We start from the raw sequence: 25,803 nt of genomic DNA, 5'->3' as shown, positions 1-25,803 counted from the left end.
AACACCCAATTAAAAATAAAATTATTGTAAAGTAATTAACCTCCAATTAAAATAAATAAATTTATATTTTAAAAAAAAGAAAAAACAAAGAAGTTTTGTAATAAAGTGGGGTATAATTTTAGAATTATCTACCATGTATAATGCAATTTCTATATAGAGAATAGGTTCTCAGTTCTCAATTACGTGCTGGATGCTCTTGATATTCCCATAGAGAGAAAGAGAGATCAAAAGCCTGGAGAAATGACAAATATGAGCCTAGTGACAACATTCATCCTCATGGGCCTTCCCCATGCACCAGAGTTGGACACACTTCTCTTTGGAATCTTCCTGGTGATCTATGTCCTCACTGTGGTGGGGAACCTTCTCATCCTTCTGGTGATTATAGTGAATCCTCACCTGCACACCCCCATGTACTACTTCCTAACGAACCTGTCCTTCATTGACATGTGGTTCTCCACGGTCACTGTGCCCAAAATGCTGATGACCCTGGTGTCCCCAGAAGGCAGTCCTGTCTCCTTTCCCAGCTGTGTGGCCCAGCTCTACTCTTTCCACTTCCTGGGCAGCACCGAGTGCTTCCTCTACACCGTCATGTCCTATGACCGTTTCCTGGCTATCAGTTACCCGCTCAGGTATGCCAGCATGATGAGTGGGAGGACGTGTGCCATCCTGGCCACAACCACGTGGCTCAGTGGCTCTGTGCACTCTGCTGCCCAGACCACATTGACGTTCCGTTTGCCCTTCTGTGGACCCAACCAGATCCAGCATTACTTCTGCGATGCACCACCCATCCTCAAACTGGCCTGTGCAGACACGTCCACCGTGGAGATGGTGATCTTTGTCAACATTGGGGTGGTGGCCTCAGGCTGCTTTCTCCTGATAGTGCTGTCCTACATGTCCATCATCCATTCCATCCTGAAGATCCACACCTCAGAGGGAAGATGGAGAGCCTTCCAGACCTGTGCCTCCCACTGCACTGTGGTTCTTTGCTTCTTTGTTCCCTGTGTTTTCATTTACCTGAGACCAGGCTCCAAGGAGGCTATGGACAGTATTGTGGCTGTTTTCTACACTGTGATGACGCCCCTTCTGAACCCTGTAGTCTACACCCTGAGGAACAAGGAAGTGAAGAAAGCTCTGTTGAAGCTTAAAGACAAAGTAGTGTATTTGCAGAGCTAATAATCTCTGTAATGTACACTCATTCATTTAACAAATATAGTAATAGAATAGTACAATGAAACATAGAAATACAATATAGTATAGTACAATATATGATTTTATCAGTGTGAAATATTTTATGTATATAGTTCTCAGTATTAAACTTTATCCAAACTTCTTAGGAAAATTTGTTTCAAGGATATTTTTTAAATTGAAAAAATTACAAATTTTTTATTTATGATAAACATGTTAAATTTTGATCTATGAAGTAATTTCTCTGCAACATGTTTATTTTACCTTGTCGTCTAATTGTATTCATATATAATTGACATATAACATGATTTTTACCTTTTTAAAGAGTGAATATTCAATTTGGATCTTGGATGCAGAATAGTGAGCTATTTATATATACCTAAGTTGATAATATACTTTTTTGTTTATGTCTTATGCACACAAATTGAGGATACTGCTCAAGAACAACAACAATTATCAGAGTCACTGACTGATCAATACAGCTGTGCACCTGTCTCCTCAGGTTTTTGTGTGTGTGTGTGGCTGCGTGTGTGTGTGTCTGTCTGTCTGTGTGTCTGTGTCTGTGTGTGCATGTGTGCACACCTGTGTGTGTGTTTGCATGAAGGTCCCAAGGTAACTACCCCACACTTCCCAGGACCTCTTGACCCTGGTCAGTGCTCCCACACTGAAAGAGTCCCACATGTCTGAGAGGATTGTTGTCTCTCCAGGTAGGTCTGCCAGGCCAAGCTATGGATCTGAGAGGCTCCTTTCAGAGACTGGAACCATCACCACCTTCATAGAGCCCTGAGGTTTCTCAGGTTTTGTCAGTGCGATCAGGAGGAAGCTACCATCAGACACCTCCAGTCTCCATCACATAATCTGACCTTAAATTCCTGTATTAATGGACCAGATGCTCATATTCAGCAGAACCATCCTATGCTGGGTCATTTCACTGTGGATGGTGATGAAGGTCATGCTGTTCTCTCAATATTTCTCTCAGTATTTCAATATTTCTCTCAACTTCTCTCAATATTTCAGAGTCTTGGAAATTCAGATTCACCAAACCTCAACCTGCTCTAGGACAAGGACACCCTACATTGTAGGCTGGAGCCAAGGGTGCTTCCTATTTAGAAGAAAGTAGAAAAATTAATGTGTAATTAAATCACTTGGCATCATGAGATTTCAACATATTTCTTTCACAAGTTAGAAAAATCAGGCCTAGTAAAGACAAAACACCCTTAAAAACCCCCCAGTGCATAGCTACACAGCTCATACAAGTGGACTTCTACGTGCAATGGGTGAAGTGCTATAACTGCGTGTAAACAAAAGCAAATATTGGTTCAAATAAGGTTAGAAATAGTCATGCTTTGTATCTCTGTTTTTCAGCTGTAAAAGACCTTCTCTAGCAATACTATTTGGAGGATTCAATGAGTTAGTAGAGGTAAAAGTGCTTTGAGAAGTGAAAGTATTGGTCATTCAGTCTCATCTGACTTTTTGTGACTCTGTGGATGGTAGCAGTACCAATATGCAATAGCTTCTTAATTAAAGTTTTAAAATTCAAACCTGGGACCACCAGCTAGATAGCCTGATTCTCAGTTCAATTCTTTTACGAACTATTTTCGTGATTGACTAGTGATTCATGCATCTTCAGAAATAATGTATTTGTGAAGATGCATGTAAGTAGTTTTCTTTAAATCACTGATAATAAATTAGTATCATGATTAACACCATTATTGACAATGCATTTATTCCAAATGTTTTAATAAATTTGATATTCTGTATTTACTAGTTTTCAAGTAATTTAACTGCAATAAAGTTCATGAAACATTAAAATTACATGGAATTAAATTATTCTGGAATAATTCAGAGGCAAAAACATAAATGTTATTGAGCTTGGGATATATTAGACACCTTATTTATTCTTTACTAGAGACCTTATCATTACATAAACACTATGCCATAGGTACTACTGATACCTAATGTAGAAAACTGAAGATGATCAGGTTTCTTACTCAAATTCACACAGTTAGTAAGGAATGTGGTTAAGGTTTAATCCCAAATGGGTTGGGTTAAGTCATTCAGTTGTGTCTGACTCTTTGCAACACCAGAGACTGTAACCTACCAGCCTCCTCTGTCCATGGGATTTTCCAGGCAAGAGTACTGAAGTGGGTTGCCATTTTCTTCTCCAGGGGATCTTCCTGCCCCAGGGATTGAACCCAGGTCTCCCACATTGCAGGCAGATGCTTTACCATCTAAGCCCCCAGGGAAGCCCTGCACCCAAATACCCAGCATCAAAACCCATGGAGTGAAATTCTAGTGAAATTCTGTATTGGTATAACATAATTTCAGGAACCTTTTAATTCTTTGAGGACAAAACATCAGTTAACATCAATAATCACTGAAGCAACAAAGAACAGAATTTTGTACAGTTGTGTGTAGTTTATATATCAAATGTAGGTTTTAAAAAAAAAAAAAACTTATTTCCCCCATATGCTATGAAAAGCACCTTAGCTACCCTAACTCTGCCTGACTTAGATTCTAAGTGCTTTATAACACTATATATTTGTGAGCTTCACATTAAGGTATGGACTTCTCAAGGAAAAATATTGTCTTTTTTTGTAGTATTCCACCTTCATAATTGTTGGTATCATTTATTTAAGATGCTCTCCCTGCTACAGACTCTTTCCACTTCCCAGTATGTTTATACATACTGAGGGACCCAACTTCTGATGCACAGTCATAATTTTAGATATCAGTCCTAAACAGGGGCCTTCTCTTTCTGTACATGCTGTTCCTGCCTTCCTTGTTCAAGTCCCTAATAACTTCAGTTTGTCAGATATTTCCATTAGTAGATAAAGTTATTGCATCAAATTTCATGTATTTAAACTTTTTTCCCTCTTATTCAACATTTGCCTCTTATGTGCTGATTGTCCCAGCAAAGTATGCTGCATTTTGGACTCTTTTGTTGACCATGATGGCTACTTCATTTCTTCTAAAGGATTCCTGCCTGCAGTAGTAGAAATAATGGTCATCTGAGTTAAATTCACCCATTCCAGTCCATTTTAGTTCGCTGATTCCTAGAATGTCGACATTCACTCTTGCCATCTCCTGTTTGACCACTTCCAATTTGCCTTGATTCATGAACCTAACATTCCAGGTTCCTATGCAATATTGCTCTTTACAGCATTGGACCTTGATTGTATCACCAATCACATCCACAACTGGGTATTGTTTTGCTTTGGCTTCATCCCTTCATTCTTTCTGGAGTTATTTCTCCACTGATCTCCTGTAGCATATTGGGCATCTACTGACCTGGAGAGTTCCTCCTTCAGTATCCTATCATTTTGCCTTTTCATACTGTTCATGGGGTTCTCAAGGCAAGAATACTGAAGTGGTTTGCCATTCCCTTCTCCAGTGGACCACATTCTGTCATACCTCTCCACCATGACCCGTCCATCTTGGGTGGCCCCACATGGCATGGCTTAGTTTCATTGAGTTAGACAAGGCTGTGGTCCATATGAACAGACTGGCTAGTTTTCTGTGATTGTGGTTTCAGTGTGTCTGCCCTCTGATGCCCTCTCGCAACCATCTCACTTGGATTTCTCCTACAGGTGGCTGCGCCAATGCAGGAGGGCTGAGAGGAGCTACTCCACATTCAAGGTCAGGAGGGGCAATCTCATCCAAGGTAAGGAGCAGCGACTGTGCTTTGCTGGAGCAGCCATGAAGAGATACCCCACGTCCAAGGTAAGAGAATCCCAAATGAGACGGCAGGTATTGCAAGAAATTCCACTACTGGGCATATATACTGAGAAAACCATAATTCAAAAAAACCCATGTACCCCAATATCCATTGTAGCACTATTTACAATAGCCAGGATACAGAAGCAACCTAAATGTCCATTGACAGATGAATGGATGAAGAAGTTGTGATGCATATATACAATGGAATATTACTCATCCATGCAAAGGAGAAAAAAACGGGTAATTTGTAGTGATGTGGATGGACCTAAAGGCTGTCATACACAGTGAAGTAAGTCAGAAAGAAAAATACAAATACTATATATTAGTGCATATGTATATAGTCCATAGGGCTGTAAAGAGTTGGACATGAAATCTGGAAAGATGGTGCAGATGTGACTATTTTCAGGGTAGGAATAGAGACTCAGATGTAGAGAATGGACATGTGGACACAGTGGGGGAAGGAGGGGTGGGAAGAATCAAGAAAGAAGCATTGGTTCACCGACATGTATGAAACAGATAGCTAGTTGGAACCTGTTGTATAACACAGGGAACTCAGCTCGGTGCTCTGTGATGACCTAGAGGGGTGGTATGGGGCGCTGGTGGGATGGAGGCTCAAGAAGGAGGGGATATATGTATACTAATAGCTGATCTTCAGTTACCCAATGGGCAATTGAAACTTTGTAATAAAAGTACATTGCAACACTGTAATAAAAATATAATTATCAAAACTAGGATTGTTTTATATTTCAAAAAAATTAAGTCAATTAAGATGCTATACTTAATAGAGAGGATTTCCTTATTAATCAGAAAGTGTCAGGCTCCTCAACTTTCCACACTGCTCAAAATAAGACATCCTCCAAAAGACATCATGAAGAAGGTAAAAAAACAGCACATAGAATGAGAGAAATACGCTCAAAATATCAATTTGATAAGGACCTAGGATTCAAAATGCATAAACCACTCTGAATTTCAGAGGAAATATGATTAGAAACCATGCAATCAAGAAAAGAGTGGAGTGAAATATTTAAAAGGTGATAAAAAAAATTATCATGTTGAACTTCTAAACCCAATACTATTATCCTCCAACTTGAAAGTAAAATAATGACTTTCTCAGACAAACAAATTTGTTGCCAACAGACCTGCCTTGCAAAAATTATCAAGAGAACTTCTTTAGGAAAAAAAACTATTGTTCAGAAGATATTATCTGATGTTTTCACATTGTTGTTCAGTTTGAAAAGAAGAGAGAGGAAGTACAGAAAAGCAGAGGAAAAAAAAAGTCTTATTCATAAAACAGATACTACAGAATTTTTTAAAATTTTAAGTAACTACAGACACCAAAGTCAAATATTTTAAACAGATATTTTTAGGTTAAAATGCTGCTGCATGGTTCCATTTATATGAGTTCAAAACAGGAATGAAACATAGTTGGTAAACTTACTGGTAAAAGAAAATCAATGGGAGTGCTAACAGTAATGTCAGGGTAGTTGTTATCTCTCATACCAAGAGAAGAGATTGCTATGGGAGAAAATCACAAAGGATGCTCCAGGGGTTCACGCGACATTTTGTTTCGAACTGGATCATGTTCACACATATCTCATTTTAGCATTATGAAATATGTGTGCTATGCATGTAACTATTATGTATATGAAAATTTTTATGCATGAGATTGTGTTTTGGAAATTTTCACAAATTAGAAGTGATTAACAGCTAGAGATCACCTTACTCGTGGCTGTCCTAACACACACTAAGCAGACCACATCTAGATCAGGAGCTGTGACTTTAGTCACTATACCATTAAATCTATGATTCTGTATCATTCTGCAGCTGTAGAGTTAAACAGGAATGTAATCAAAATTTTCATCCTGAATCTTTCTAATTTTTGATAGTACTATTAACCTCTGTGAGTCTCCTCAAAAACAAAAGTTTTTATGACTCTTCTTGAAAGTGGGAAGACCAAGGGCTTCCACATGGCCTAGAACAGCTCCTACTTACTACAGGGTCAGAAAGCCAACAAGAAGACTCTTTCAGATGCTGAGATATCAATTCCTACTCCACGCTTATGAACTAGGAATTAATTGCAGGGTAAAGTATTTTTCTAAGGTGGACTTGGTTCAGCTCTCCATTTATCAGCTGGCAAAGCCAAAATTTAAGAAATTTTAAATGGTGTGGTATTTTTCTTCACTAGTTACTCTATGGAAAGAACATGGATCCATTTGAGGAAGGCTAGGAAAAATATTCAGAATACAATGCTTATATTGTTACTGTAGGGAATACCTTATCTTTCATTCTTGACTGTGATAGATAGATATAGATATATCTCACCACAGTATATATATGTGTGTATAGATGTGTACACACACACACACACATATATATAATGGGATATTTAATATAAATTACCAATGAGAAAGAAGGCAATCCTGCCATTTGTGACAACATGAACAGACCTTGAGGACATTAAGCTAAGTGAACTAAGTCAAAGATAAATATCTTATGATCACACATGTATGTGGAATCAGCAACAACAACAAATAGTCAAGTTTATAGATATAAAAAACAGAATAGTAATTGCTAATGTCAAAATCACCGCAGATGGTGACTGCAGCCATGAAATTAAAAGATGCTTACTCCTTGGAAGAAAGTTATGTCCAACCTAGATAGCATATTCAAAAGCAGAGACATTACTTTGCCAACAAAGGTCTGTCTAGCCTTGACTGAAGAGGCTATGGTTTTTCCTGTGGTCACGTATGGATGTGAGAGTTGGACTGTGAAGAAGGCTAAGCACCGAAGAATTGATGCTTTTGAACTGTGGTGTTAGAGAAGACTCTTGAGAGTCCCTTGGACTGCAAGGAGATCCAACCAGTCCATTCTGAAGGAGATCAGCCCTGGGATTTCTTTGGAAGGAATGATGCTAAAGCTGAAACTCCAGTACTTAGGCCACCTCATGCAAAGAGTTGACTCATTGGAAAAGACTCTGAGGCTGGAAGGGATTAGGGGCAGGAGGAGAAGGGGACGACAGAGGATGAGATGGCTGGATGGCATCACTGACTCGATGGACGTGAGTCTGAGTGAACTCCGGGAGTTGGTGATGGACAGGGAGGCCTGGCGTGCTGTGATTCATGGGGTCACAAAGAGTCAGACATGACTGAGTGACTGAAATGAACTGAACTGAACTGAATATGGTAGTGGCAGGTGATGGAGAGTGAGCAAAATGAATGAAGGGGGTCAAAAGGTGAAAACTTCCAGTTATTAAATAAATAAGTCATGGGACAGCACAAACAATGTGGTGATCATACTTAATAACATTCTATTATATATTTGAAAGTTGCTAAAGAACAGATCTTAAAAGTTATTACAAAAGAAAAAAATTGTCACTATGAATTTTGACAAATGTTAACTAAACTTACTGTGGTATTTTGCAATATATACAAATATTGAAATATTATTTTGTACACCCACTACTAATGTTATATGTCAAAAGGCAATCTACACATTCTTAGCAATCCCTATCAAATGACCAATGACATTTTTCACAAAACTAGAGTAAAAAAATATTTAAGTTATAAGGAAACAGAAAAGACTCTGAAGAACCAAACCAATCCTGACAAAGATAAGTGAAGATGGAGGTATCAGGCTCCTTGACTTCAGACTATAATACAAAGCTACAGTAATCAAAACAGTACAGTACTACACAAAAACTTAAATTTAGACCAATGGAACCAGATTGAAAGCCCAGAAATAAATCTACACACATATGGCCAAGTAATCTATGACAAAGGAGGCAAGAATATATAGTAGAGAAAAGACAGTCTCTTCATAAGTGGTTCTGGGAATACTGTAAAGCTACATGTAAAAGAACTAGTTTGGAACACTCTCTAACACAAAAATAAAGTAAAAATGGTTCAAAAACCCAAATATAAGGCTGGACACTACAAAACTCTTAGAGGAAAATATAGGCAGAACACTCAGACATAAATCGCAGAAGTAGCTTTCCTATTCACCTACTAGATTAATGAAAATAAAAGCAAAAATAAACAAATAGGACCTAATTTAACTAAAAGCATTTGCACAGCAGAGAAAACTATAAACAAAACAAAAAGACAAGCCATGGAATGGGAGAAAATACTTGCCAATGAAGCGATTGTCAAAGGATTCATATCTAAAATATTCAAGCAACTCTGTGATTCATATCTAAAATATTCAAGCAACTCTCTCAAAAACACAACAGCCACTCAATCAAAAAATGAGCAAAAGATCTAAATACACATTTCTCAAAGGAAGGCCTGCATGCTGCATTCTCAGTCACTCAGTTGTATCCAACTCTTTGCAGCCTCTTGAATTGTAGCCTGCCAGGCTCTTTTGTCCATGGGATTATCCAGGCAAGAATACTGAAAAGGGTTGCCACTTCCTTCTCCAAGGGATCTTCTACACCCAGGGACTGAACCCACATCTCCTGCATCTCCCGCCTTGGAAGGCAAATTCTAACCACTTAGCCACTTGGGAAGTCCAAAGGAAGGCATACAGAGTGCCAAAAGCACATAAAAAGATGCTCAACATCACTAATAATTAGAGAATTGCAAATGAAAACTACAATGAAGTATTACCTCACACTGGTCAGAACAGCCATCCTCAAAAAATCTACAAATAATAAATGCTGGAGAGGCTGTGGAGAAGAGAGAAACCTTGTACACTATTGGTGAGAATGTGAATTGTCGCAACCTCTATGGATAACAGTATGGAACTCCTTAAAATAGTAAAAATAGAAATATCACATGATCTAGTAATCCCCTCCTGTGCATATATCCAGAGAAAAACCATAATTTGACAAGATACAGGCACTACAATGTTCATAGCAACACTATTTTAGAATAGCCAAGACATAGTACCAACCTAAATGTCCACAGAGGAATGGATAGAGAAAGTGGTATTTTTATATATTTTTTAATTATATAAATGAACTCATTTACAAAACAGAAATAGACTCACAGATTCCAAAAACAAACTTTATAGTTACCAAAGGGGAAACAAGGTGGGGTGAGAGATAATAGTTAGTAGCCTGGGATTAACATTCATATCAGTTCAGTTCAGTCACTCAGTCATGTCCAACCCTTTGCGACCCCATGTACTGCAGCACACCAGGCTTCCCTGTCCTTCACCAACCCTTCACCATACTCACGCCCATCAGGTCAGTGATGCTATCCAACCATCTCACCCTCTGTCGTCCCCTTCTCCTCCCACCTTCAATTGTTCCCAGCATGAGGGTCTTTTCCAATGAGTCAGTTCTTTGCATCAGGTAGCCAAAGTATTAAAGTTTCAGCTTCAGCATCAGTCCTTCCAATGAATATTCAGGACTTATTTCCTTTAGGATGGACTGGCTTGATCTCCTTGCACTCTAAGGGACTCTCAACAGTCTTCTCCAACACCACAGTTCAAAAGCATCAGTTCTTCAGCACTCAGCTTTCTTTATGGTCTAACTCTCACATCCATACATGACTATTGGAAGAACCATAGCTTTGACTAGATGGACCTTTGTTGGCAAAGTAATGTCTCTTCTTTTTAATATGCTGTCTAGAACGGTCATAGCTTTTCTTCCAAGGAGTAAGCGTCTTTTAATTTTATGGCTGCAGTCACCATCTTCAGTGATTTGGAGCCCAAGAAAATAAAGGTCTGTCACTGTTTCCATTGTTTCCCTATCTATTTACCATGAAGTGATCAGACTGGATGCCATGATCTTAGTTTTTTGAATGTTGAGGTTTAAGCCAGCTTTTTCACTCTCCTCTTTCACTTCCATCAGGAGGCTCTTCAGTTCCTATTCGCTTTCTGCCATAAGGGTGGTGTCATCTGCATGCCTGAGGTTATTGATATTTCTCCCAGCAATGTTGATTCCAGCTTGTGTTTCATCCAGCCTGGCATTTCGCATGATTTACTCAGCATATAAGTTAAATAAGCAGGGTGACAATATACAGCCTTGATGTATTTCTTTCCCATTTGGGAACCAGTCCATTCATATACAACTATATATAAAATAGATAATGAATAAGGACCTATGATGCAGCACAAGGAACTCCACTCAGCATCCTATAATAACCTACATAGGAAAAGAATCTGAAAAAGGATGAATATATGTATATGTATAACTGAATTGCTATGCTCTATGCCTTAAATTAACATATTATTAGAAATTAACTACACTCCAACAAATTTTTTAAATGATATTCAATAGAAGAGGTCAAACCAAATTACATTGCAAGGAACTATGCAGTTTAAGATAATTTGATATGTGCCTTGGTTTCACTAAATTAATAAACTGGAAGTGTGAAAGTGTGTTAACATGTTAGTTGGTCTGTCGTGTCTGACTCTTTTTGACCCCATAGACTGTAGTGTGACAGACTCCTCTGTCCAGGGAATTCTCCAGGCAAGAATACTGGAGTGGATAGTCATTCTCCTATGGAGGGATTCTTCCTGACCCAGGGATCAAACCCAGGTTTCCTGCATTGTAGGCAGGCTCTTTGCCATCTGAACCACTAAGGAATAAACTGAAATCTCATGTTTAAAAACCTAATGTGGCCTTAAAAATTCCTCAGAAAAATTAGTCAAACAAATATTCCTCACTAGCTGATTTAGATAAAATTTCATATTGAGAACTATAAATGTAATACATTTCTTGTTGACGACTAAATTATATTACTAAGTTTTTTCAATATGTGTATCTACATAATATAGCTTATTTGCTTTCTGAGTACACTACTTTGTCTTTAAACTTCAACAGAGCTTTCTTCACTTCCTTGTTCCGCAGGGTGTAGATCACAGGGTTCAGAAGGGGTGTCATCACAGTGTAGAAAACAGCCACAATGCTGTCCACAACCTCCTTGGAGCCTGGTCTCAGGTAAATGAAAACACAAGGAACAAAGAAGCAAAGGACCACAGCGCAGTGGGAGGCACAGGTCTGGAAGGCTCTCCATCTTCCCTCTGAGGTGCGGATCTTCAGGATGGAATGGATGATGGACACGTAGGACAGCACTATCAGGAGAAAGCAACCTGAGGCCACCACCCCAATGTTGACAAAGATCACCATCTCCACGGTGGACGTGTCTGCACAGGCCAGTTTGAGGATGGGTGGTGCATCACAGATGTAATGCTGGATCTGGTTGGGTCCACAGAAGGGCAAACGGAACGTCAATGTGGTCTGGGCAGCAGAGTGCACAGAGCCACTGAGCCACGTGGTTGTGGCCAGGATGGCACATGTCCTACCACTCATCATTCTGGCGTACCTTAGTGGGTAACTGATGGCCAGGAAACGGTCATAGGACATGACGGTGTAGAGGAAACACTCGGTGCTGCCCAGGAAGTGGAAAGAGTAGAGCTGGGCCACACAGCTGGGAAAGGAGACAAGACTGCCTTCTGGGGACACCAGGGTCATCAGCATTTTGGGTGTAGTGACCGTGGAGTACCACATGTCAATGAAGGACAGGTTGCTCAGGAAGTAGTACATGGGGGTGTGCAGGTGAGGATTCACTATAATCACCAGCAAGATGAGTAGGTTCCCCACCAAAGTGAGGACATAGATCACCAGGAAGATTCCAAAGAGGAATGTGTCCAGCTCTGGTGCATGGGGAAGGCCCGTGAGGATGAATGTTGTCACTAGGCTCACGTTTGTCATTTCTCCACTTTTGATCGCTCCTTCTCTCTATGGGAATATCAAGAGCACCCAGCATTTAATCAAAAACTGAAAACCCATTTTCTATACAAAAACTGCATCATATATGCTACATAGTTCTAGGATCATACTCAACTTTGTTTATAACAAGTCGCCTTTGAAAAAAAGGATAGAATGATTCTGTCTTCTCCCTCTCTTACCTCTCTAACTCTCTCTCACACAGAGAGACAGAAACACACACAGATATATGTTAAAAAAAAAAAAAAGGATAAATCAATTTTAAATTTCCACTGTTGTATCATAAATATTGCTAGTTCAGTTCAGTTGCTCAGTCATGTCTGAATCTTTGTGACCCCATGGACTGCAGCACACCAGGCTTCCCTGTCCATCACCAATTCCTGAAGCTTTCTCAAACTCATGTCCTTGCGTCACTGATGCCATCAAACCATCTCATCCTCTGTCATCCCCTTCTCCTCCCACTTTCAATCTCTTCCAGCATCAGGGTCTTTTCCAATGAGTTAGCTCTTCGCATCAGGTGACCAAAGTATTGGAGTTTCAGCTTCAGCATCAGTCCTTCTAATGAATGTTCAGGGCTGATTTCCTTTAGGATTGGCTGGTTGGATCTTCTTGAAGTCCAGGGGACTTTCAAGAGTCTTCTCCACAGTTCAAAAACATCAATTATTTAGCACTCAGCTTTCTTTATAGTCCAACACTCACATCCATACATGACTGCTGGAAAAACCATAGCCTTAACTAAATGGACCTTTGCTGGCAAAGTAATGGCTCTGCTTTTTAATATGCTGTCTAGGTTGGTCATAGCTTTTCTTCTAAGGAGCAACTCTCTTTTAATTTCATGGCTGCAGTCACCATCTGCAGTGATTTTAGAGCCAAAAATAAAAATAGTCTGTCACTGTTTCCATTGTTTCCCCATCTATTTACCATCAAGTGATGAGACCAGATGCCATGATCTTCGTTTTCTGAATGTTGAGTTAGAAGCCAACTTTTTCACTTTCCTCTTTCACTTTCATCAAGAGGCTCTTTAGTTCTTCTTCACTTTCTGCCATAAGGGTGCTGTCATCTGCATATCTGAGGTTATTGATATTTCTCCCTGAAAACTTGATTGCAGGTTATGCTTCATCCAGCCTGGCATTTCACATGATGTATTCTGCATGTAAGTTAAATAAGCAGGGTGACAATATGCAGCCTTGACGTACTCCTTTCCCTATTTGGATCTAGTCTGTTGTTCCATGTCCAGTTCTAACTGTTGCTTCTTGACCTGCAAACAGATTTCTCAGGGGGCAGGTAAGATGGTCTGGTATTTCCATCTCATTTAGTATTTTCCACAATTTCTTGTGATCCACACAGTCAAAGGCTTTGGTATAGTCAATAAAGCAGAAGTAGAAGTTTTTCTGGAACTTTCTTGCTTTTTCTATGATCCAATGGATGTTGGCAATTTGATCTCTGGTTCTTCTGCCTTTTCTAAATCCAACTTGAACATCTAGAAGTTCACAGTTCACATACTGTTGAAGCCTGACTTGAAGAATTTTGAGCATTACTTACCTAGCATTGGTAAAGAATCTGCCTACAGTGCAGGAGACCCCAGTTTGATTCCTAGGTGGGGAAGATCCACCAGAGGAAGGATACGCTACAAACTTGGACTTCTCTTTGGCTTAGCTGGTAAAGAATCTGCCTACAATGTGGGAGACCTGGGTTTGATCACTGGGTTGGGAAGATCCCCTGGAGAAGGGAAAGGGTACCCACTACAGTATTCTGGCTTGGAGAATTCCATGGACTATACAGTGACTGTGTGGATCACAATAAACTGTGGAAAATTCTGAAAGAGACGGGAATACCAGACCACCTGATCTGCCTCTTGAGAAACCTATGTGCAGGTCAGGAAGCAACAGTTAGAAGTCGACATGGAACAACAGACTGGTTCCAAATAGGAAAAGGAGTACGTCAAGGCTGTATATTGTCACCCTGCTTATTTAACTTCTATGCAGAGTACATCATGAGAAACGCTGGGCTGGAAGAAGCATTGGAATCAAAATTGCTGGGAGAAATATCAATAACCTCAGATATGCAATGACACCACCCTTATGACAGAAAGGTAAGAGGAATTAAAGACCCTCTTGATGAAGGTGAAAGAGGAGAGTGAAAAAGTTGGCTTAAAGCTCAACATTCAGAAAATGAAGATCATGGCATACAGTCCCATCACTTAATGGAAAATAGATGGGGAAACAGTGTAAACAGTGTCAGACTTTATTTTGGGGGGCTCCAAAATCACTGCAGATGGTGACTGTGGCCATGAAATTAAAAGACACTTACTCCTTGAAAGGAAATTTATGTCCAACCTAGATAACATATTCAAAAGCAGAGACATTACTTTGCCAACAAAGGTCTGTCTAGTCAAGGCTATGGTTTTTCCAGTGGTCATGTATGGATGTGAGAGTTGGACTGTGAAGAAAGCTGAGCACCGAAGAATTGATGCTTTTGAACTGTGGTGTTGGAGAAGACTCTTGAGAGTCCCTTGGACTGCAAGGAGATCCAACCAGTCCATTCTGAAGGAGATCAGTCCTGGGGTGTTCTTTGGAAGGAATTATGCTAAAGCTGAAACTCCAGTACTTTGGCCACCTCATGCGAAGAGTTGACTCATTGGAAAAGACTCTGATGCTGGGAGGGATTGGGGGCAAGAGGAGAAGGGGACGACAGAGGATGAGATGGCTGGATGGCATCACCGACTCAATGGACACGAGTTTGAGTGAACTCTGGGAGATGCTGATGGACAGGGAGGCCTGGCGTGCTGCGATTCATGAGGTCACAAAGAGTTGGACACGACTGAGCGACTGAACTGAACTGAACTGATACAGTCCATGGGGTTGCAAAGAGTCAGACACAACTGAGTGACTTTCGTTTTGCTAGCATCTGAGATGAGTGCAGTTATGTGGTAGTTTGAGAATTCTTTGACATTGCCTTTCTTTGGGGTTGGAATGAAAACTGACCTTTTCCAGTCCTGTGGCCACTGCTGAGTTTTCCAAAATCGCTGGCATTTGAAGGCAGAACTTTCACAGCATTATCTTTTAGGGTTTGAAATAGCTCAGCTGGAATTCCATCACCTCCACTAGCTTTGTTCATAATGATGTTTCCTAAGGCCCACTTGACTTCACATTCCAGGATGTCTGACCTTAGGTGAGTGATTACACCATCGTGGTTATCTGGGTCATGAAGATCTTTTTTGTATAGTTCTTCTGTGTGTTCTTACCACCTCGTCTTAATATCTTCTGCTTATATTAGGTCCATACCATTTCTGTCCTTTATTGTGCCCATCTTTGCATGAAAGTTTCCCTTGGTGTCACTAATTTTCTTGAAGAGATCTCTAGTCTTTCCCATTCTATTGTTTTCCTCTATTTCTTTGCATTGGGTATCTCTCAATGCTATTCTTTGGAACTCTTCATTTAAATGGGTATATCTTTCTTTTTCTCTATTGCCTTTTGCTTCTCTTCTTTTCTCAGTTATTTGTAAGGCCTCCTCTGACAACCACGTTGACTTTTGCATTTCTTTTTCTTGGGGATGGTCTTGATCACTGCCCCCTTTATAATGCCATGAACCTCCATCCATAGTTCTTCAGGGACTTTTTCTATCAGATCAATCCCTGATTTGATTATTTCCACTGTATAATCATAAGGGATATGATTTAGGTCATACCTGAATGGTTTACTGGTTTTCCCTACTTTCTTCAATTTAAGTCTGAATTTGGCAGTAAGGAGTTCATGATCTGAGCCACAGTCAGCTCCCAGTCTTATTTTTGCTGACTGTATAGAGCTCCTCCATCTTTGACTGCATAGAATATAATCAATCTGATTTCACTGTTGACCATCTGGTGATGTCCATGTGTATAGTCTTCTCTTGTGTTGTTGGAAGAGGGTTTTTGCCATGACCAGTGAGTTCTCTTGGAAAAACTCTGTTAGCCTTTGCCCTCCTTTATTTTGTATTCCAAGGCCAATTTGTCTCTTACTCCAGGTTATCTCTTGACCTCCTACTTTTGTATTCCAGTTCCCTATAATGAAAATGTTGGTAGGTGCCCAGTATGCTACTGGAGAACAATGGAGAAATAAACCCAGAAAGAATGAAGAGATGGAGCCAAAGCAAAAACAACACCTAGTTATAAATGTGACTGGTGATGAAAGTAAAGTACGATACTGTAAAGATCAATATTGCATAGGAACCTGAAATGTTAGGTCCATGAATCAAAGCAAATTGGAAGTGGTCAAACAGGAGATTGCAAGAGTGAACATTGACATTTTCAGAATCAGTGAACTAAAATGGACTGGAGTGGATAAATTTAACTCAGATGACCATTATATCTACTACTGTGGATAAGAATCCCTTAGAAGAAATGAAGTAGCCATCCTAGTCAACAAAAGAATCCAAAATGCAGTACTTGGATGAAATCTCAAAAACGACAGAATGATCTCTGTTCGTTCCCAAGGCAAACCATTCAATATCACAGTAATCCAAGTCTATGCCCTGACCAGTAATGCTGAAGAAGATGAAGTTGAATGGTTCTATGAAGACCTACAAGACCTTCTAGAACTAACACCCACAATATATATATATATATGTAGGTATGTATACATACATACCTTCTAGAACAATATATATATATAAATATATATAATATATATATAATCATATATATAATATATATAGGGTGTTTTATATATATATATATATATATATATATATATATATATATATATATATATATATATTACTTGGCACCATAAAACAATTCAAATTTTCTGTTTGATTCTTTCTATAGGTCAGGTCACCTGGGTTCTGTGCTTCAGATCTCACAAAGTTGAAAATCAATGTGTCAGCTTCATTTATAATCTCATATGGGGCACAAGATCACCTACCTCAGTGATCTTAGTAAAACCCATATACAATAGATAAGTAAGATAAATAATGTAAAGTAGTTAGCAAAGTACCCAGTGCTTTGTAAGTTCTCAATAATAGATAGCAAATTATATGATACTGTTGTCCTGCTTTAAAAAGCCATATAGGTATAGATAATATGGAGAGACAGAGACTGTAAGAGAGAGAAGGAGCGAGACAAAATAAATAAATTATCTTGTGCTATAGAGACTTTACAGTTTCAAAGCTACAGCTTAAGGGAAAATTTCATCACTAGTATTGATTAGTTCTGCTGTTTCATTAACACACACCACCTGCTCGTGTAGGAAATACCCTCAGTGCAGTTCAAGAATCTAAACTCTATACAGAATCCCTATCACCTCCCATATGATCCAGAAAATACCAGCCCTCATAACACTGCTGGCTGCATGCTTGTCTTTAAAATTTTAGACTAGACTAACGTTTGTTGTTGTTGTTCAGTCGCTCAGTCATGTCCGACTCTTTGCGACCCCATGGACTGCAGTACAGCAGTCTTCCCTGTCCTTCACTATCTCCTGAAGACTAACCTTTAGGAGGTTCTAAGAACATAAACTTCATATGTGTTCTCACAACCACGATCCACTGGGTACAGGCTGGCATCTAATATTTTGATGCATATTTCTATCTTAAATATCTAAGTGTTTTCCAGTATTGGCTTTGTTAATGATGGTATCCCTCCCCCATCTTCCACTCCTCATACTCATAAAACACAGTGATGCCCTCATAAGAGAAGATAATTCCATCAAGTATCTGATTCTTGTTTAAAATCTACTCCTTGTGACAAAAAAATACAGAACCAACAGAAGAGAAAGGAACCTATTTTTTACATGAATGTCAAGAAAAATTGGAATTGTGTACAGTGAAAAGTGAGGTAGATATTCTTAATTTAATCCAAAATATAGTTTATTTCAAGATTGTTACTGTTTTTCAAGGAAAGACTCACCAATATGAAAGAAATGAGTTTCTCTGCTCTTAGCAAAACTCATACACAGTGGATCCTATCGCCACACAAAGTGCCTTAAGCTACATTAAAGGTCAGTTCAGCTCAATCGCTCAGTCCTGTCTGACTCTGTGACCCCATGGATTGCAGCACACCAGGCTTCCCTGTCCATCACCAACTCCCAGAGCCTACTCCAGCTCATGTCCATCACATCAGTGATGCCATCCAACCATCTCATCCTCTGTCATTCCCTTCTCCTCCTGCCTTCAATTTTTCCCAGCATATATTATACAATGTATTTTAAAAACATACATTAAAGGTATATTGCCCAAATAAAAGAGTAAATAACAGAGACAATTACAGTAATCACCTATGTAGATATCAGAACTCAAAAAAGGAACAAATATGTCTCTTAAATTTCTACTGCACCAGTGGGTCCCATCATCAGGATAAATCACATTTATATTAAGTATGAAATTTTTCATCAGGTGAATTGCAAGGCAGCCTGAAACCTAAAGTAGGAGTATCAGTGAGAGGTATTGATGTTCAACTTGTATGTTCATGCCATAGCAACTTAGTCACTATTCGTAGGTCCTTATTACTAGGGAAGATCCCCTGGAGGAGAAGTATGGCAACCCACTCCAGTATTCTTGCTTGGAGAATCCCATGGACAGAGGAGCCTGACAGGCTACAGTCTGTGGGGTCACAAAGAGTCAGACATGACTGACAGACTAAGCACAGCACAGCACATTACTAACTGTATATATACAGATATGTATATCTGTGTGTATAAACAAATACATACATATGTATGCAGTGAGTGTGTGTGTGTGTGTGTGTGTGTGTATATATAAAGAGAGAAATAAAGGGAAAAAGAGAGAGTGAAATAGAGACAAAGACTTGATAACCACATTTAGAAGGAAGTCTAACAATCCCCAAGTATCTTACCTCTGAATGGAAGTTTAGGAAGGAAAGCAAGAGCAAGAGGAAATGAGAGAAATCTACTTTTCTAAGAACTCATTGCCACTATGTGATTCCTTTCAATATAAAACTCACTTGTGTTTATCCCTCACCCTGCCAAAATGTTTAACTTGCTACATGCTATGTCGAGGCACTTGTTTGCAAGTTAACGCTCAAAGTATTAGGTGTACCTGTGGTTGTTTGTGGAGTGGTTCATTTCTGTTCTAGGACGCCACTAGTTGAAGGGCAGAGAATGGAAACTCACATAGCTAGACAGGCAGAGAAGCATAACTTGATCTACTTTCTCAGGGAATAAGATTCCTCTTGAGTTTCCTGGATGATCAGAAAAACAATTGAAAGGGACTAATTAAAGGTTTTTAAAAGTCACGCATATATTTCCCTGTGTGTTTGTTATTTGAACACTCCTGAGAAAAGTTCGTGTATTTCTGGAGCTTGCAGTTTTACCTAAGAGGAAAGAAGGATTCAGTTATCCTATTCCCTCATCAGTGTTGCAGATAAGCTCACAATGGTTTATTCTCAACATAAAATTGCACAGAACCCAAAAGTGATCATCTCCTTTTGTACTCCCATCTTATATCTCACTCTCTCTTGCACCCTATTTTACGGTGATTTAAAACTGCTGAATTTCTCAACATTTTTAAAAGCTGAATTTATACATAACTATGGCATTCTTTATTATAGTTGTTTAGGTAAAGATATTTTAAAGAAAACAAAGAAGGCTGACCATAAAAAATGATGCATTGAACTATATTCATTGCATTTTATTTGGTTTTGAAACTTGAATGAGAAAAAAATATATCAAGCTCAAGAACACTGTGTGTGGGGCGGGGGGTAGATTTCATTTTAAAATACAAATTTAGATGTGACATAATAGAGGTGCTAACTATTGATACAATGGCAATTATAGTATGTAAGTACATCAGGTCAACATGCTGTAAACCTTAAATTTACACAGTGTTATATGTCAAATATATTTCAAGAAGAAAGAACACTTGTGATGTAAATAAATGAATCTTTGAAGAATTATTTAAAAACAAAACAAATTAAAAAATAAAATAAAAATTATGCAACTAATTTTCTTTGATCTTATGTAATACAGCTAGAGCTTAATAACCATACTACAGGTAGAGAAAAGAGTTGAGAACTTAAACCAATTTTATAAATAGCACTTTAGTTAATAAGATAACTAAATTATAGTTCTTTATTTTGCAGAAAATACTGACAGTATGCCATATCTAAAATGAAATTAATTCCAGATGAAGTAAAGATTTAAATAAAGAAGGAAAAAACAAAGCATTAAGACAACATATAAACAAAACCAGAAAATCTAGGGAAAACTTTCATAATGAATTTTTATATCTGGTCTTTCAAATCTTCAAGCTTTTCCTTTTCTAGATTATCTATGCCATTTTGTGAGTCCCTCTCCATTTGAAAACACACTACAGGGTCCACATATCTACAGAATAAAGTGATGAGATTATATCTAGAGTTTCACTGAATCTGTAAGCAATTTGAGGAGAATAAGAATCTTTATTTTTTTTTTTTTGAATTTTTTTTTCTAATTTTATTTTATTTTTAAACTTTACATAATTATATTAGTTTTGCCAAATATCAAAATGAATCTGCCACAGGTATACATGTGTTCCCCATCCCGAACCGTCCTCCCTCCTCCCTCCCCATACCATCCCTCTGGGCCGTCCCAGTGCACCAGCCCCAAGCATCCAGCATCGTGCATCGAACCTGGACTGGCAACTCGTTTCCTACATGATATTTTACATGTTTCATTGCCATTCTCCCAAATCTTCCCACCCTCTCCCTCTCCCACAGAGTCCATAAGACTGTTCTATACATCAGTGTCTCTTTTGCTGTTTCGTACACCGGGTTATTGTTACCATCTTTCTAAATACCATATATATGCGTTAGTATACTGTATTTATGTTTTTCCTTCTGGCTTACTTCACTCTGTATAATAGGCTCCAGTTTCATCCACTTCATTAGAACTGATTCAAATGTATTCTTTTTAATGGCTGAGTAATACTCCATTGTGTATATGTACCACAGCTTTCTTATCCATTCATCTGCTGATGGACATCTAGGTTGCTTCCATGTCCTGGCTATTATAAACAGTGCTGCGATGAACATTGGGGTACATGTGTCTCTTTCCCTTCTGGTTTCCTCAGTGTGTATGCCCAGCAGTGGGATTGCTGGATCATAAGGCAGTTCTATTTCCAGTTTTTTAAGGAATCTCCACACTGTTCTCCATAGTGGCTGGACTAGTTTGCATTCCCACCAACAGTGTAAGAGGGTTCCCTTTTCTCCACACCCTCTCCAGCATTTATTATTTGTAGACTTTTGGATCGCAGCCATTCTGACTGGTGTGAAATGGTACCTCATAGTGGTTTTAAGAATCTTTAAAATATTGTCTTTCAAGCCATGAGCAATTTATGATCCATCATTTCTTCAGAAACTTTTATATATCTCTCAAAAAGGATTTTTCAGTTTCTATTGTTGTGGTCTTATACATCATTACTTATATTTTTATCCAGATCAAGGTTTTTTCAACCTCAGCACTATTGACATTTGGAGCAAGACGAGTCTTGTGGGGGTCTGTCCCATGCATCATAAGATGTTCAGCAGCATCCATGATCTCTAGCCACTAGATGCCAGCCTCTGAGACAATCAACAACTTCTACAGACATTTTCAAATCACAGTTGAAAGCCATTGATCTAGATATTTAATAAACATTTGCTTTTTATTTTGAACCAAAACAGCTGGGCACAAATTATAAGTGCATAAACCATTTTCACATGTGTTATAAAGCACAGATTCTCTTTGCTATAATCCAATGTGTGGCTATACCACAATTTATTTTTAATTCAACAGTACATAGTCTGTTGAATAGCTTCCAATTTAGCCTGTTAAAAATAGTGATACAAAAAATTAGAATATATGTTTCATGTGTATGTACATATGAAATTTTCTTTGGAAAATCTATATATATTATATATAATATATAATCTTATATATGTTATATTTTGTAGGTTATATGCTATATGTCTTCCTTTTGAGGCTTCCCTGGTGTCTCAGGGGTAAAGTATCTGCCTGCCAATGCAGAAGACGTGGGTTTGATCCTAATGTGTCAGGACGATCCAATGGAGAAGGAAATGACAACACACTCTAGTATTCTTGCCTGGGAAACCCCATGACCAGAGAAGCCTGATGGGCTACAGTCCATGGGGTTGCAAAAGAGTTGGACACAACTGAGCAACTAAACAAAAACAGTCTTCCTTTTGGAGCCACATTCAGATTTGTATAAGCACAAACATGTGTTTCTATCAGATATATACCTAGGAATGGAATTGCTGAGTCACAGAGAATGTTTATCATTGTTTTAGTAGATCCTGCCAGAGTTTTACCAGTTTATTCTCCCAGTGTCAGTGCATAAAATTTCCAGTTGTTTCACATATGACCATCATTTGGCATCATTGGTCTTCTCCACTTTGGCAGCTAATGGGTGTGAAGTGATATTTTATTGGGGTGGAATTTTTCTCTTCCTGATGAAAAATAAAGTTGAGTATCTTTTAGTTATTTGATTTCTGGATGATATTGTGAATGTTTTCTTTTTGAAATTTCACTATTATCTTTCATTCTTAAATTTATCATTTCTTTTATTACCAAGTCACATTAAGAGGGTGAAAGGCAAGCTGCAGAGTGGGAGATAGTAATTGTAATACATATTTTTCACAAAGAACTTAGATCCAAAATAAATTGTATTCACAAATCAACAAAAAATATAGAGAGCCCCCTCTCAAATTGGAAAACTGAGCAAAGAATACAGATCAGCAATTCACAGTTGATGATTAAAATAACCTTGGAAAGATGAGTAAACTCATTGAAAAGAAAGTGAAAGTGAAGTCACTCAGTCATGTCCGACTATTTGCGACCCCATGGACTGTAACCCACCAGGCTCCTCCGTCCATGGAATTTTCCAGGCAAGAGTACTGGATTGGGTTGCCATTTCCTTCTCTAGGGGATCTTCCCAACCGAGGAATTGAACCCGGGTATCCTGCATTGCAGGCAGATGCTTTACCCTCTGAACCATCGAGACCCGGTTTCAATCCCTGGATGGGAAAGATCCCCTGGAGAAGGAAATGGCAACCCGCTCCAGTATTCTTGCCTGGAAAATCCCATGGACAGAGGACCCTGGTGGGTTAGAGTCCATGGGGTCGCAAAGAGTCGGACACAACTGAGCGACTTCACTTTCACTTTCTTTCATAGAGTAAACTCATTACTAGTCAGTAAAATGTCAAATAACAGAACAGGTTACTAATTCATACTCGTTCAGATCAGATCAGATCAGATCAGTCGCTCAGTCGTGTCCGACTCTTTGCGACCCCATGAATCGCAGCACACCAGGCCTCCCTGTCCATCACCAACTCCCGGACTTCACTCAGACTCACGTCCATCGAGTCAGTGATGCCATCCACCCATCTCATCCTCTGTCGTCCCCTTCTCCTCCTGCCCCCAATCCCTCCCAGCATCAGAGTCTTTTCCAGTGAGTCAACTCTTCGCATGAGGTGGCCAAAGTACTGGAGTTTCAGCTTTAGCATCATTCCTTCCAAAGAAATCCCAGGGCTGATCTCCTTCAGAATGGACTGGTTGGATCTCCTTGCAGTCCAAGGGACTCTCAAGAGTCTTCTCCAACACCACAGTTCAAAAGCATCAATTCTTCGGTTCGTTAGATGGACAAATAGTGAAAATATCTGTTGGTGGCCTGGATGAAAGAAAAAGCTTTATCTTATATATTGTTGCTATAAATATGAATAGTTTTAAGAAAGTAATTTGGTAATTGTTACTGAGTTTATATATATTTATATAATTTAATCCAGTAATTCCAGTCCAGGAAGCTACATCATAAAAATAAAAGAACCAGTGCTAATAATTTATTCATATATGTGTTAATAGATAACTTATATTTGCAAAACAACTAAAAAGAGTGAAAATTCCTAAATGGAATGGCTGAATAAATCATGGTACTGCTATATCATGAAATATGTAGCAGCTAATAAAAGACTTATTTATAATCACATCAATTAACCTTGAGGGATTTTCATGATATTTTCTAATAGGAGGGGGTGTGGCTATCATTGTCAGTTTGTGTAAAACAAACTGACAATGTGTGTATTATAGGAGCATAGAGAGAGGAGTAAAAAGATAAAATCAGGTTACTAATTATAGGCTGAAGACTAGTGATGATAAAAACAAGCAAATATACTTTTAAGGATGAAAATAATAATATGAGATGGGTAATATAACCTAATTAATTAATAATTACATGCATATATATGTAAAAAGAAACCAGAAAATAAAATAACTGGATATTGATATGTAGGGATGATTACAATACATATTTTAAGTGGAAAAAGCAAACTTATAAAAAGTATTTATCAGTTAAAACATACCCCCACATGCCCAAACCCAGGTAAAAAGAAACTCAAAAAGCCAAAGAGTCAAATTTATAAAAGGAACAGGGAACATGAAAGCCAGGCAGAATGTTTGCAAAATAATGCCAAAGGAATAACTGGTGAGGGTCCATGGCTGTCTCCATGCAGCTCAACTCCTCAGATGGCCCACCAGTACTACAAACATAAACCAACCTCCTAAAGCATGGCTGATACCTTGTTAGCTCTTTCAAAATTCTATGTTACCCTTGCCACTTCATTTTGAGTTTATTTGCCAATGAAGGAGATGTGGGTTCGATTCCTGGGTCAGGGAGATCCACTGGAGCAGGAAATGGCAAGCTACTCCAATATTCCTTCCTGGGAAATCCCATGGACAGAGGAGACTGGTAGGTTATAGTCCATGTAGCTGCAAAAGAATCAGACACCTATTGAAAAGACTGTATTTTCTACATTGTATAATCTTGCCTCTTTTGTCATTGTAGAGATGTGGATGGACCTAAAATCTGTCATATTGAGTGATGTCAGAAAGAGAGAAACAACTATTGTATATTAACTCATATATGTGGAATCTAGAAAAATGGTACAGAGGAATCCATTTGCAAGGCAGGAATAGAGATGCAGATGTATAAAACAGACTTGTGGACACAGTGGGGAGGGTGGGACAGATTGCGAGATTAACATATACATACCACCATGTGTAGTACATATACATACCACCATGTGTAGTACATACAGCCTGTATGCAGGTCAAGAAGCAGCAGTTAGAACCAGACATGGAACAACAGACTCATTCAAAATTGGGAAAGGGGTAGGACAAGATTGTATATTGTCTCACTCTGCTTATTTAACTTATATGTAGAGTACATTGTGTGAAATGCTGGGCCGTATGAATCACAAGCTG

At 38.7% G+C, this 25,803-nt stretch overlaps 2 protein-coding genes across 2 annotated transcripts; one reads left to right on the top strand and one right to left on the bottom strand.

The window, feature by feature from the left end:
• The first annotated feature begins 240 nt into the window (after positions 1 to 240).
• On the top strand, positions 241 to 1,173 carry LOC109554266 (olfactory receptor 10G9-like). The gene has a single exon (XM_019954581.2). The coding sequence runs from the start codon at positions 241 to 243 to the stop codon at positions 1,171 to 1,173; it is 933 nt and encodes a 310-aa protein (XP_019810140.2).
• A 10,456-nt stretch (positions 1,174 to 11,629) lies between these two features.
• LOC109554273 (olfactory receptor 10G9-like) lies at positions 11,630 to 12,565 on the bottom strand. The gene has a single exon (XM_019954600.2). The coding sequence runs from the start codon at positions 12,563 to 12,565 to the stop codon at positions 11,630 to 11,632; it is 936 nt and encodes a 311-aa protein (XP_019810159.2).
• Positions 12,566 to 25,803: the final 13,238 nt, after the last annotated feature.

Source organism: Bos indicus, chromosome 29, assembly GCF_029378745.1.
Source record: "Bos indicus isolate NIAB-ARS_2022 breed Sahiwal x Tharparkar chromosome 29, NIAB-ARS_B.indTharparkar_mat_pri_1.0, whole genome shotgun sequence".
Lineage (NCBI taxonomy): Eukaryota > Metazoa > Chordata > Mammalia > Artiodactyla > Bovidae > Bos > Bos indicus.
Note: the sequence above shows the minus strand (reverse complement) of the source record. Positions and strands in the feature narration are given on the sequence as shown.

Excerpts from the sequence above, each read along its gene's own strand:
- LOC109554266 (XM_019954581.2), top strand. The coding sequence starts at position 241 with ATGACAAATATGAGCCTAGTGACAACATTCATCCTCATGGGCCTTCCC.
- LOC109554273 (XM_019954600.2), bottom strand. The coding sequence starts at position 12,565 with ATGACAAACGTGAGCCTAGTGACAACATTCATCCTCACGGGCCTTCCC.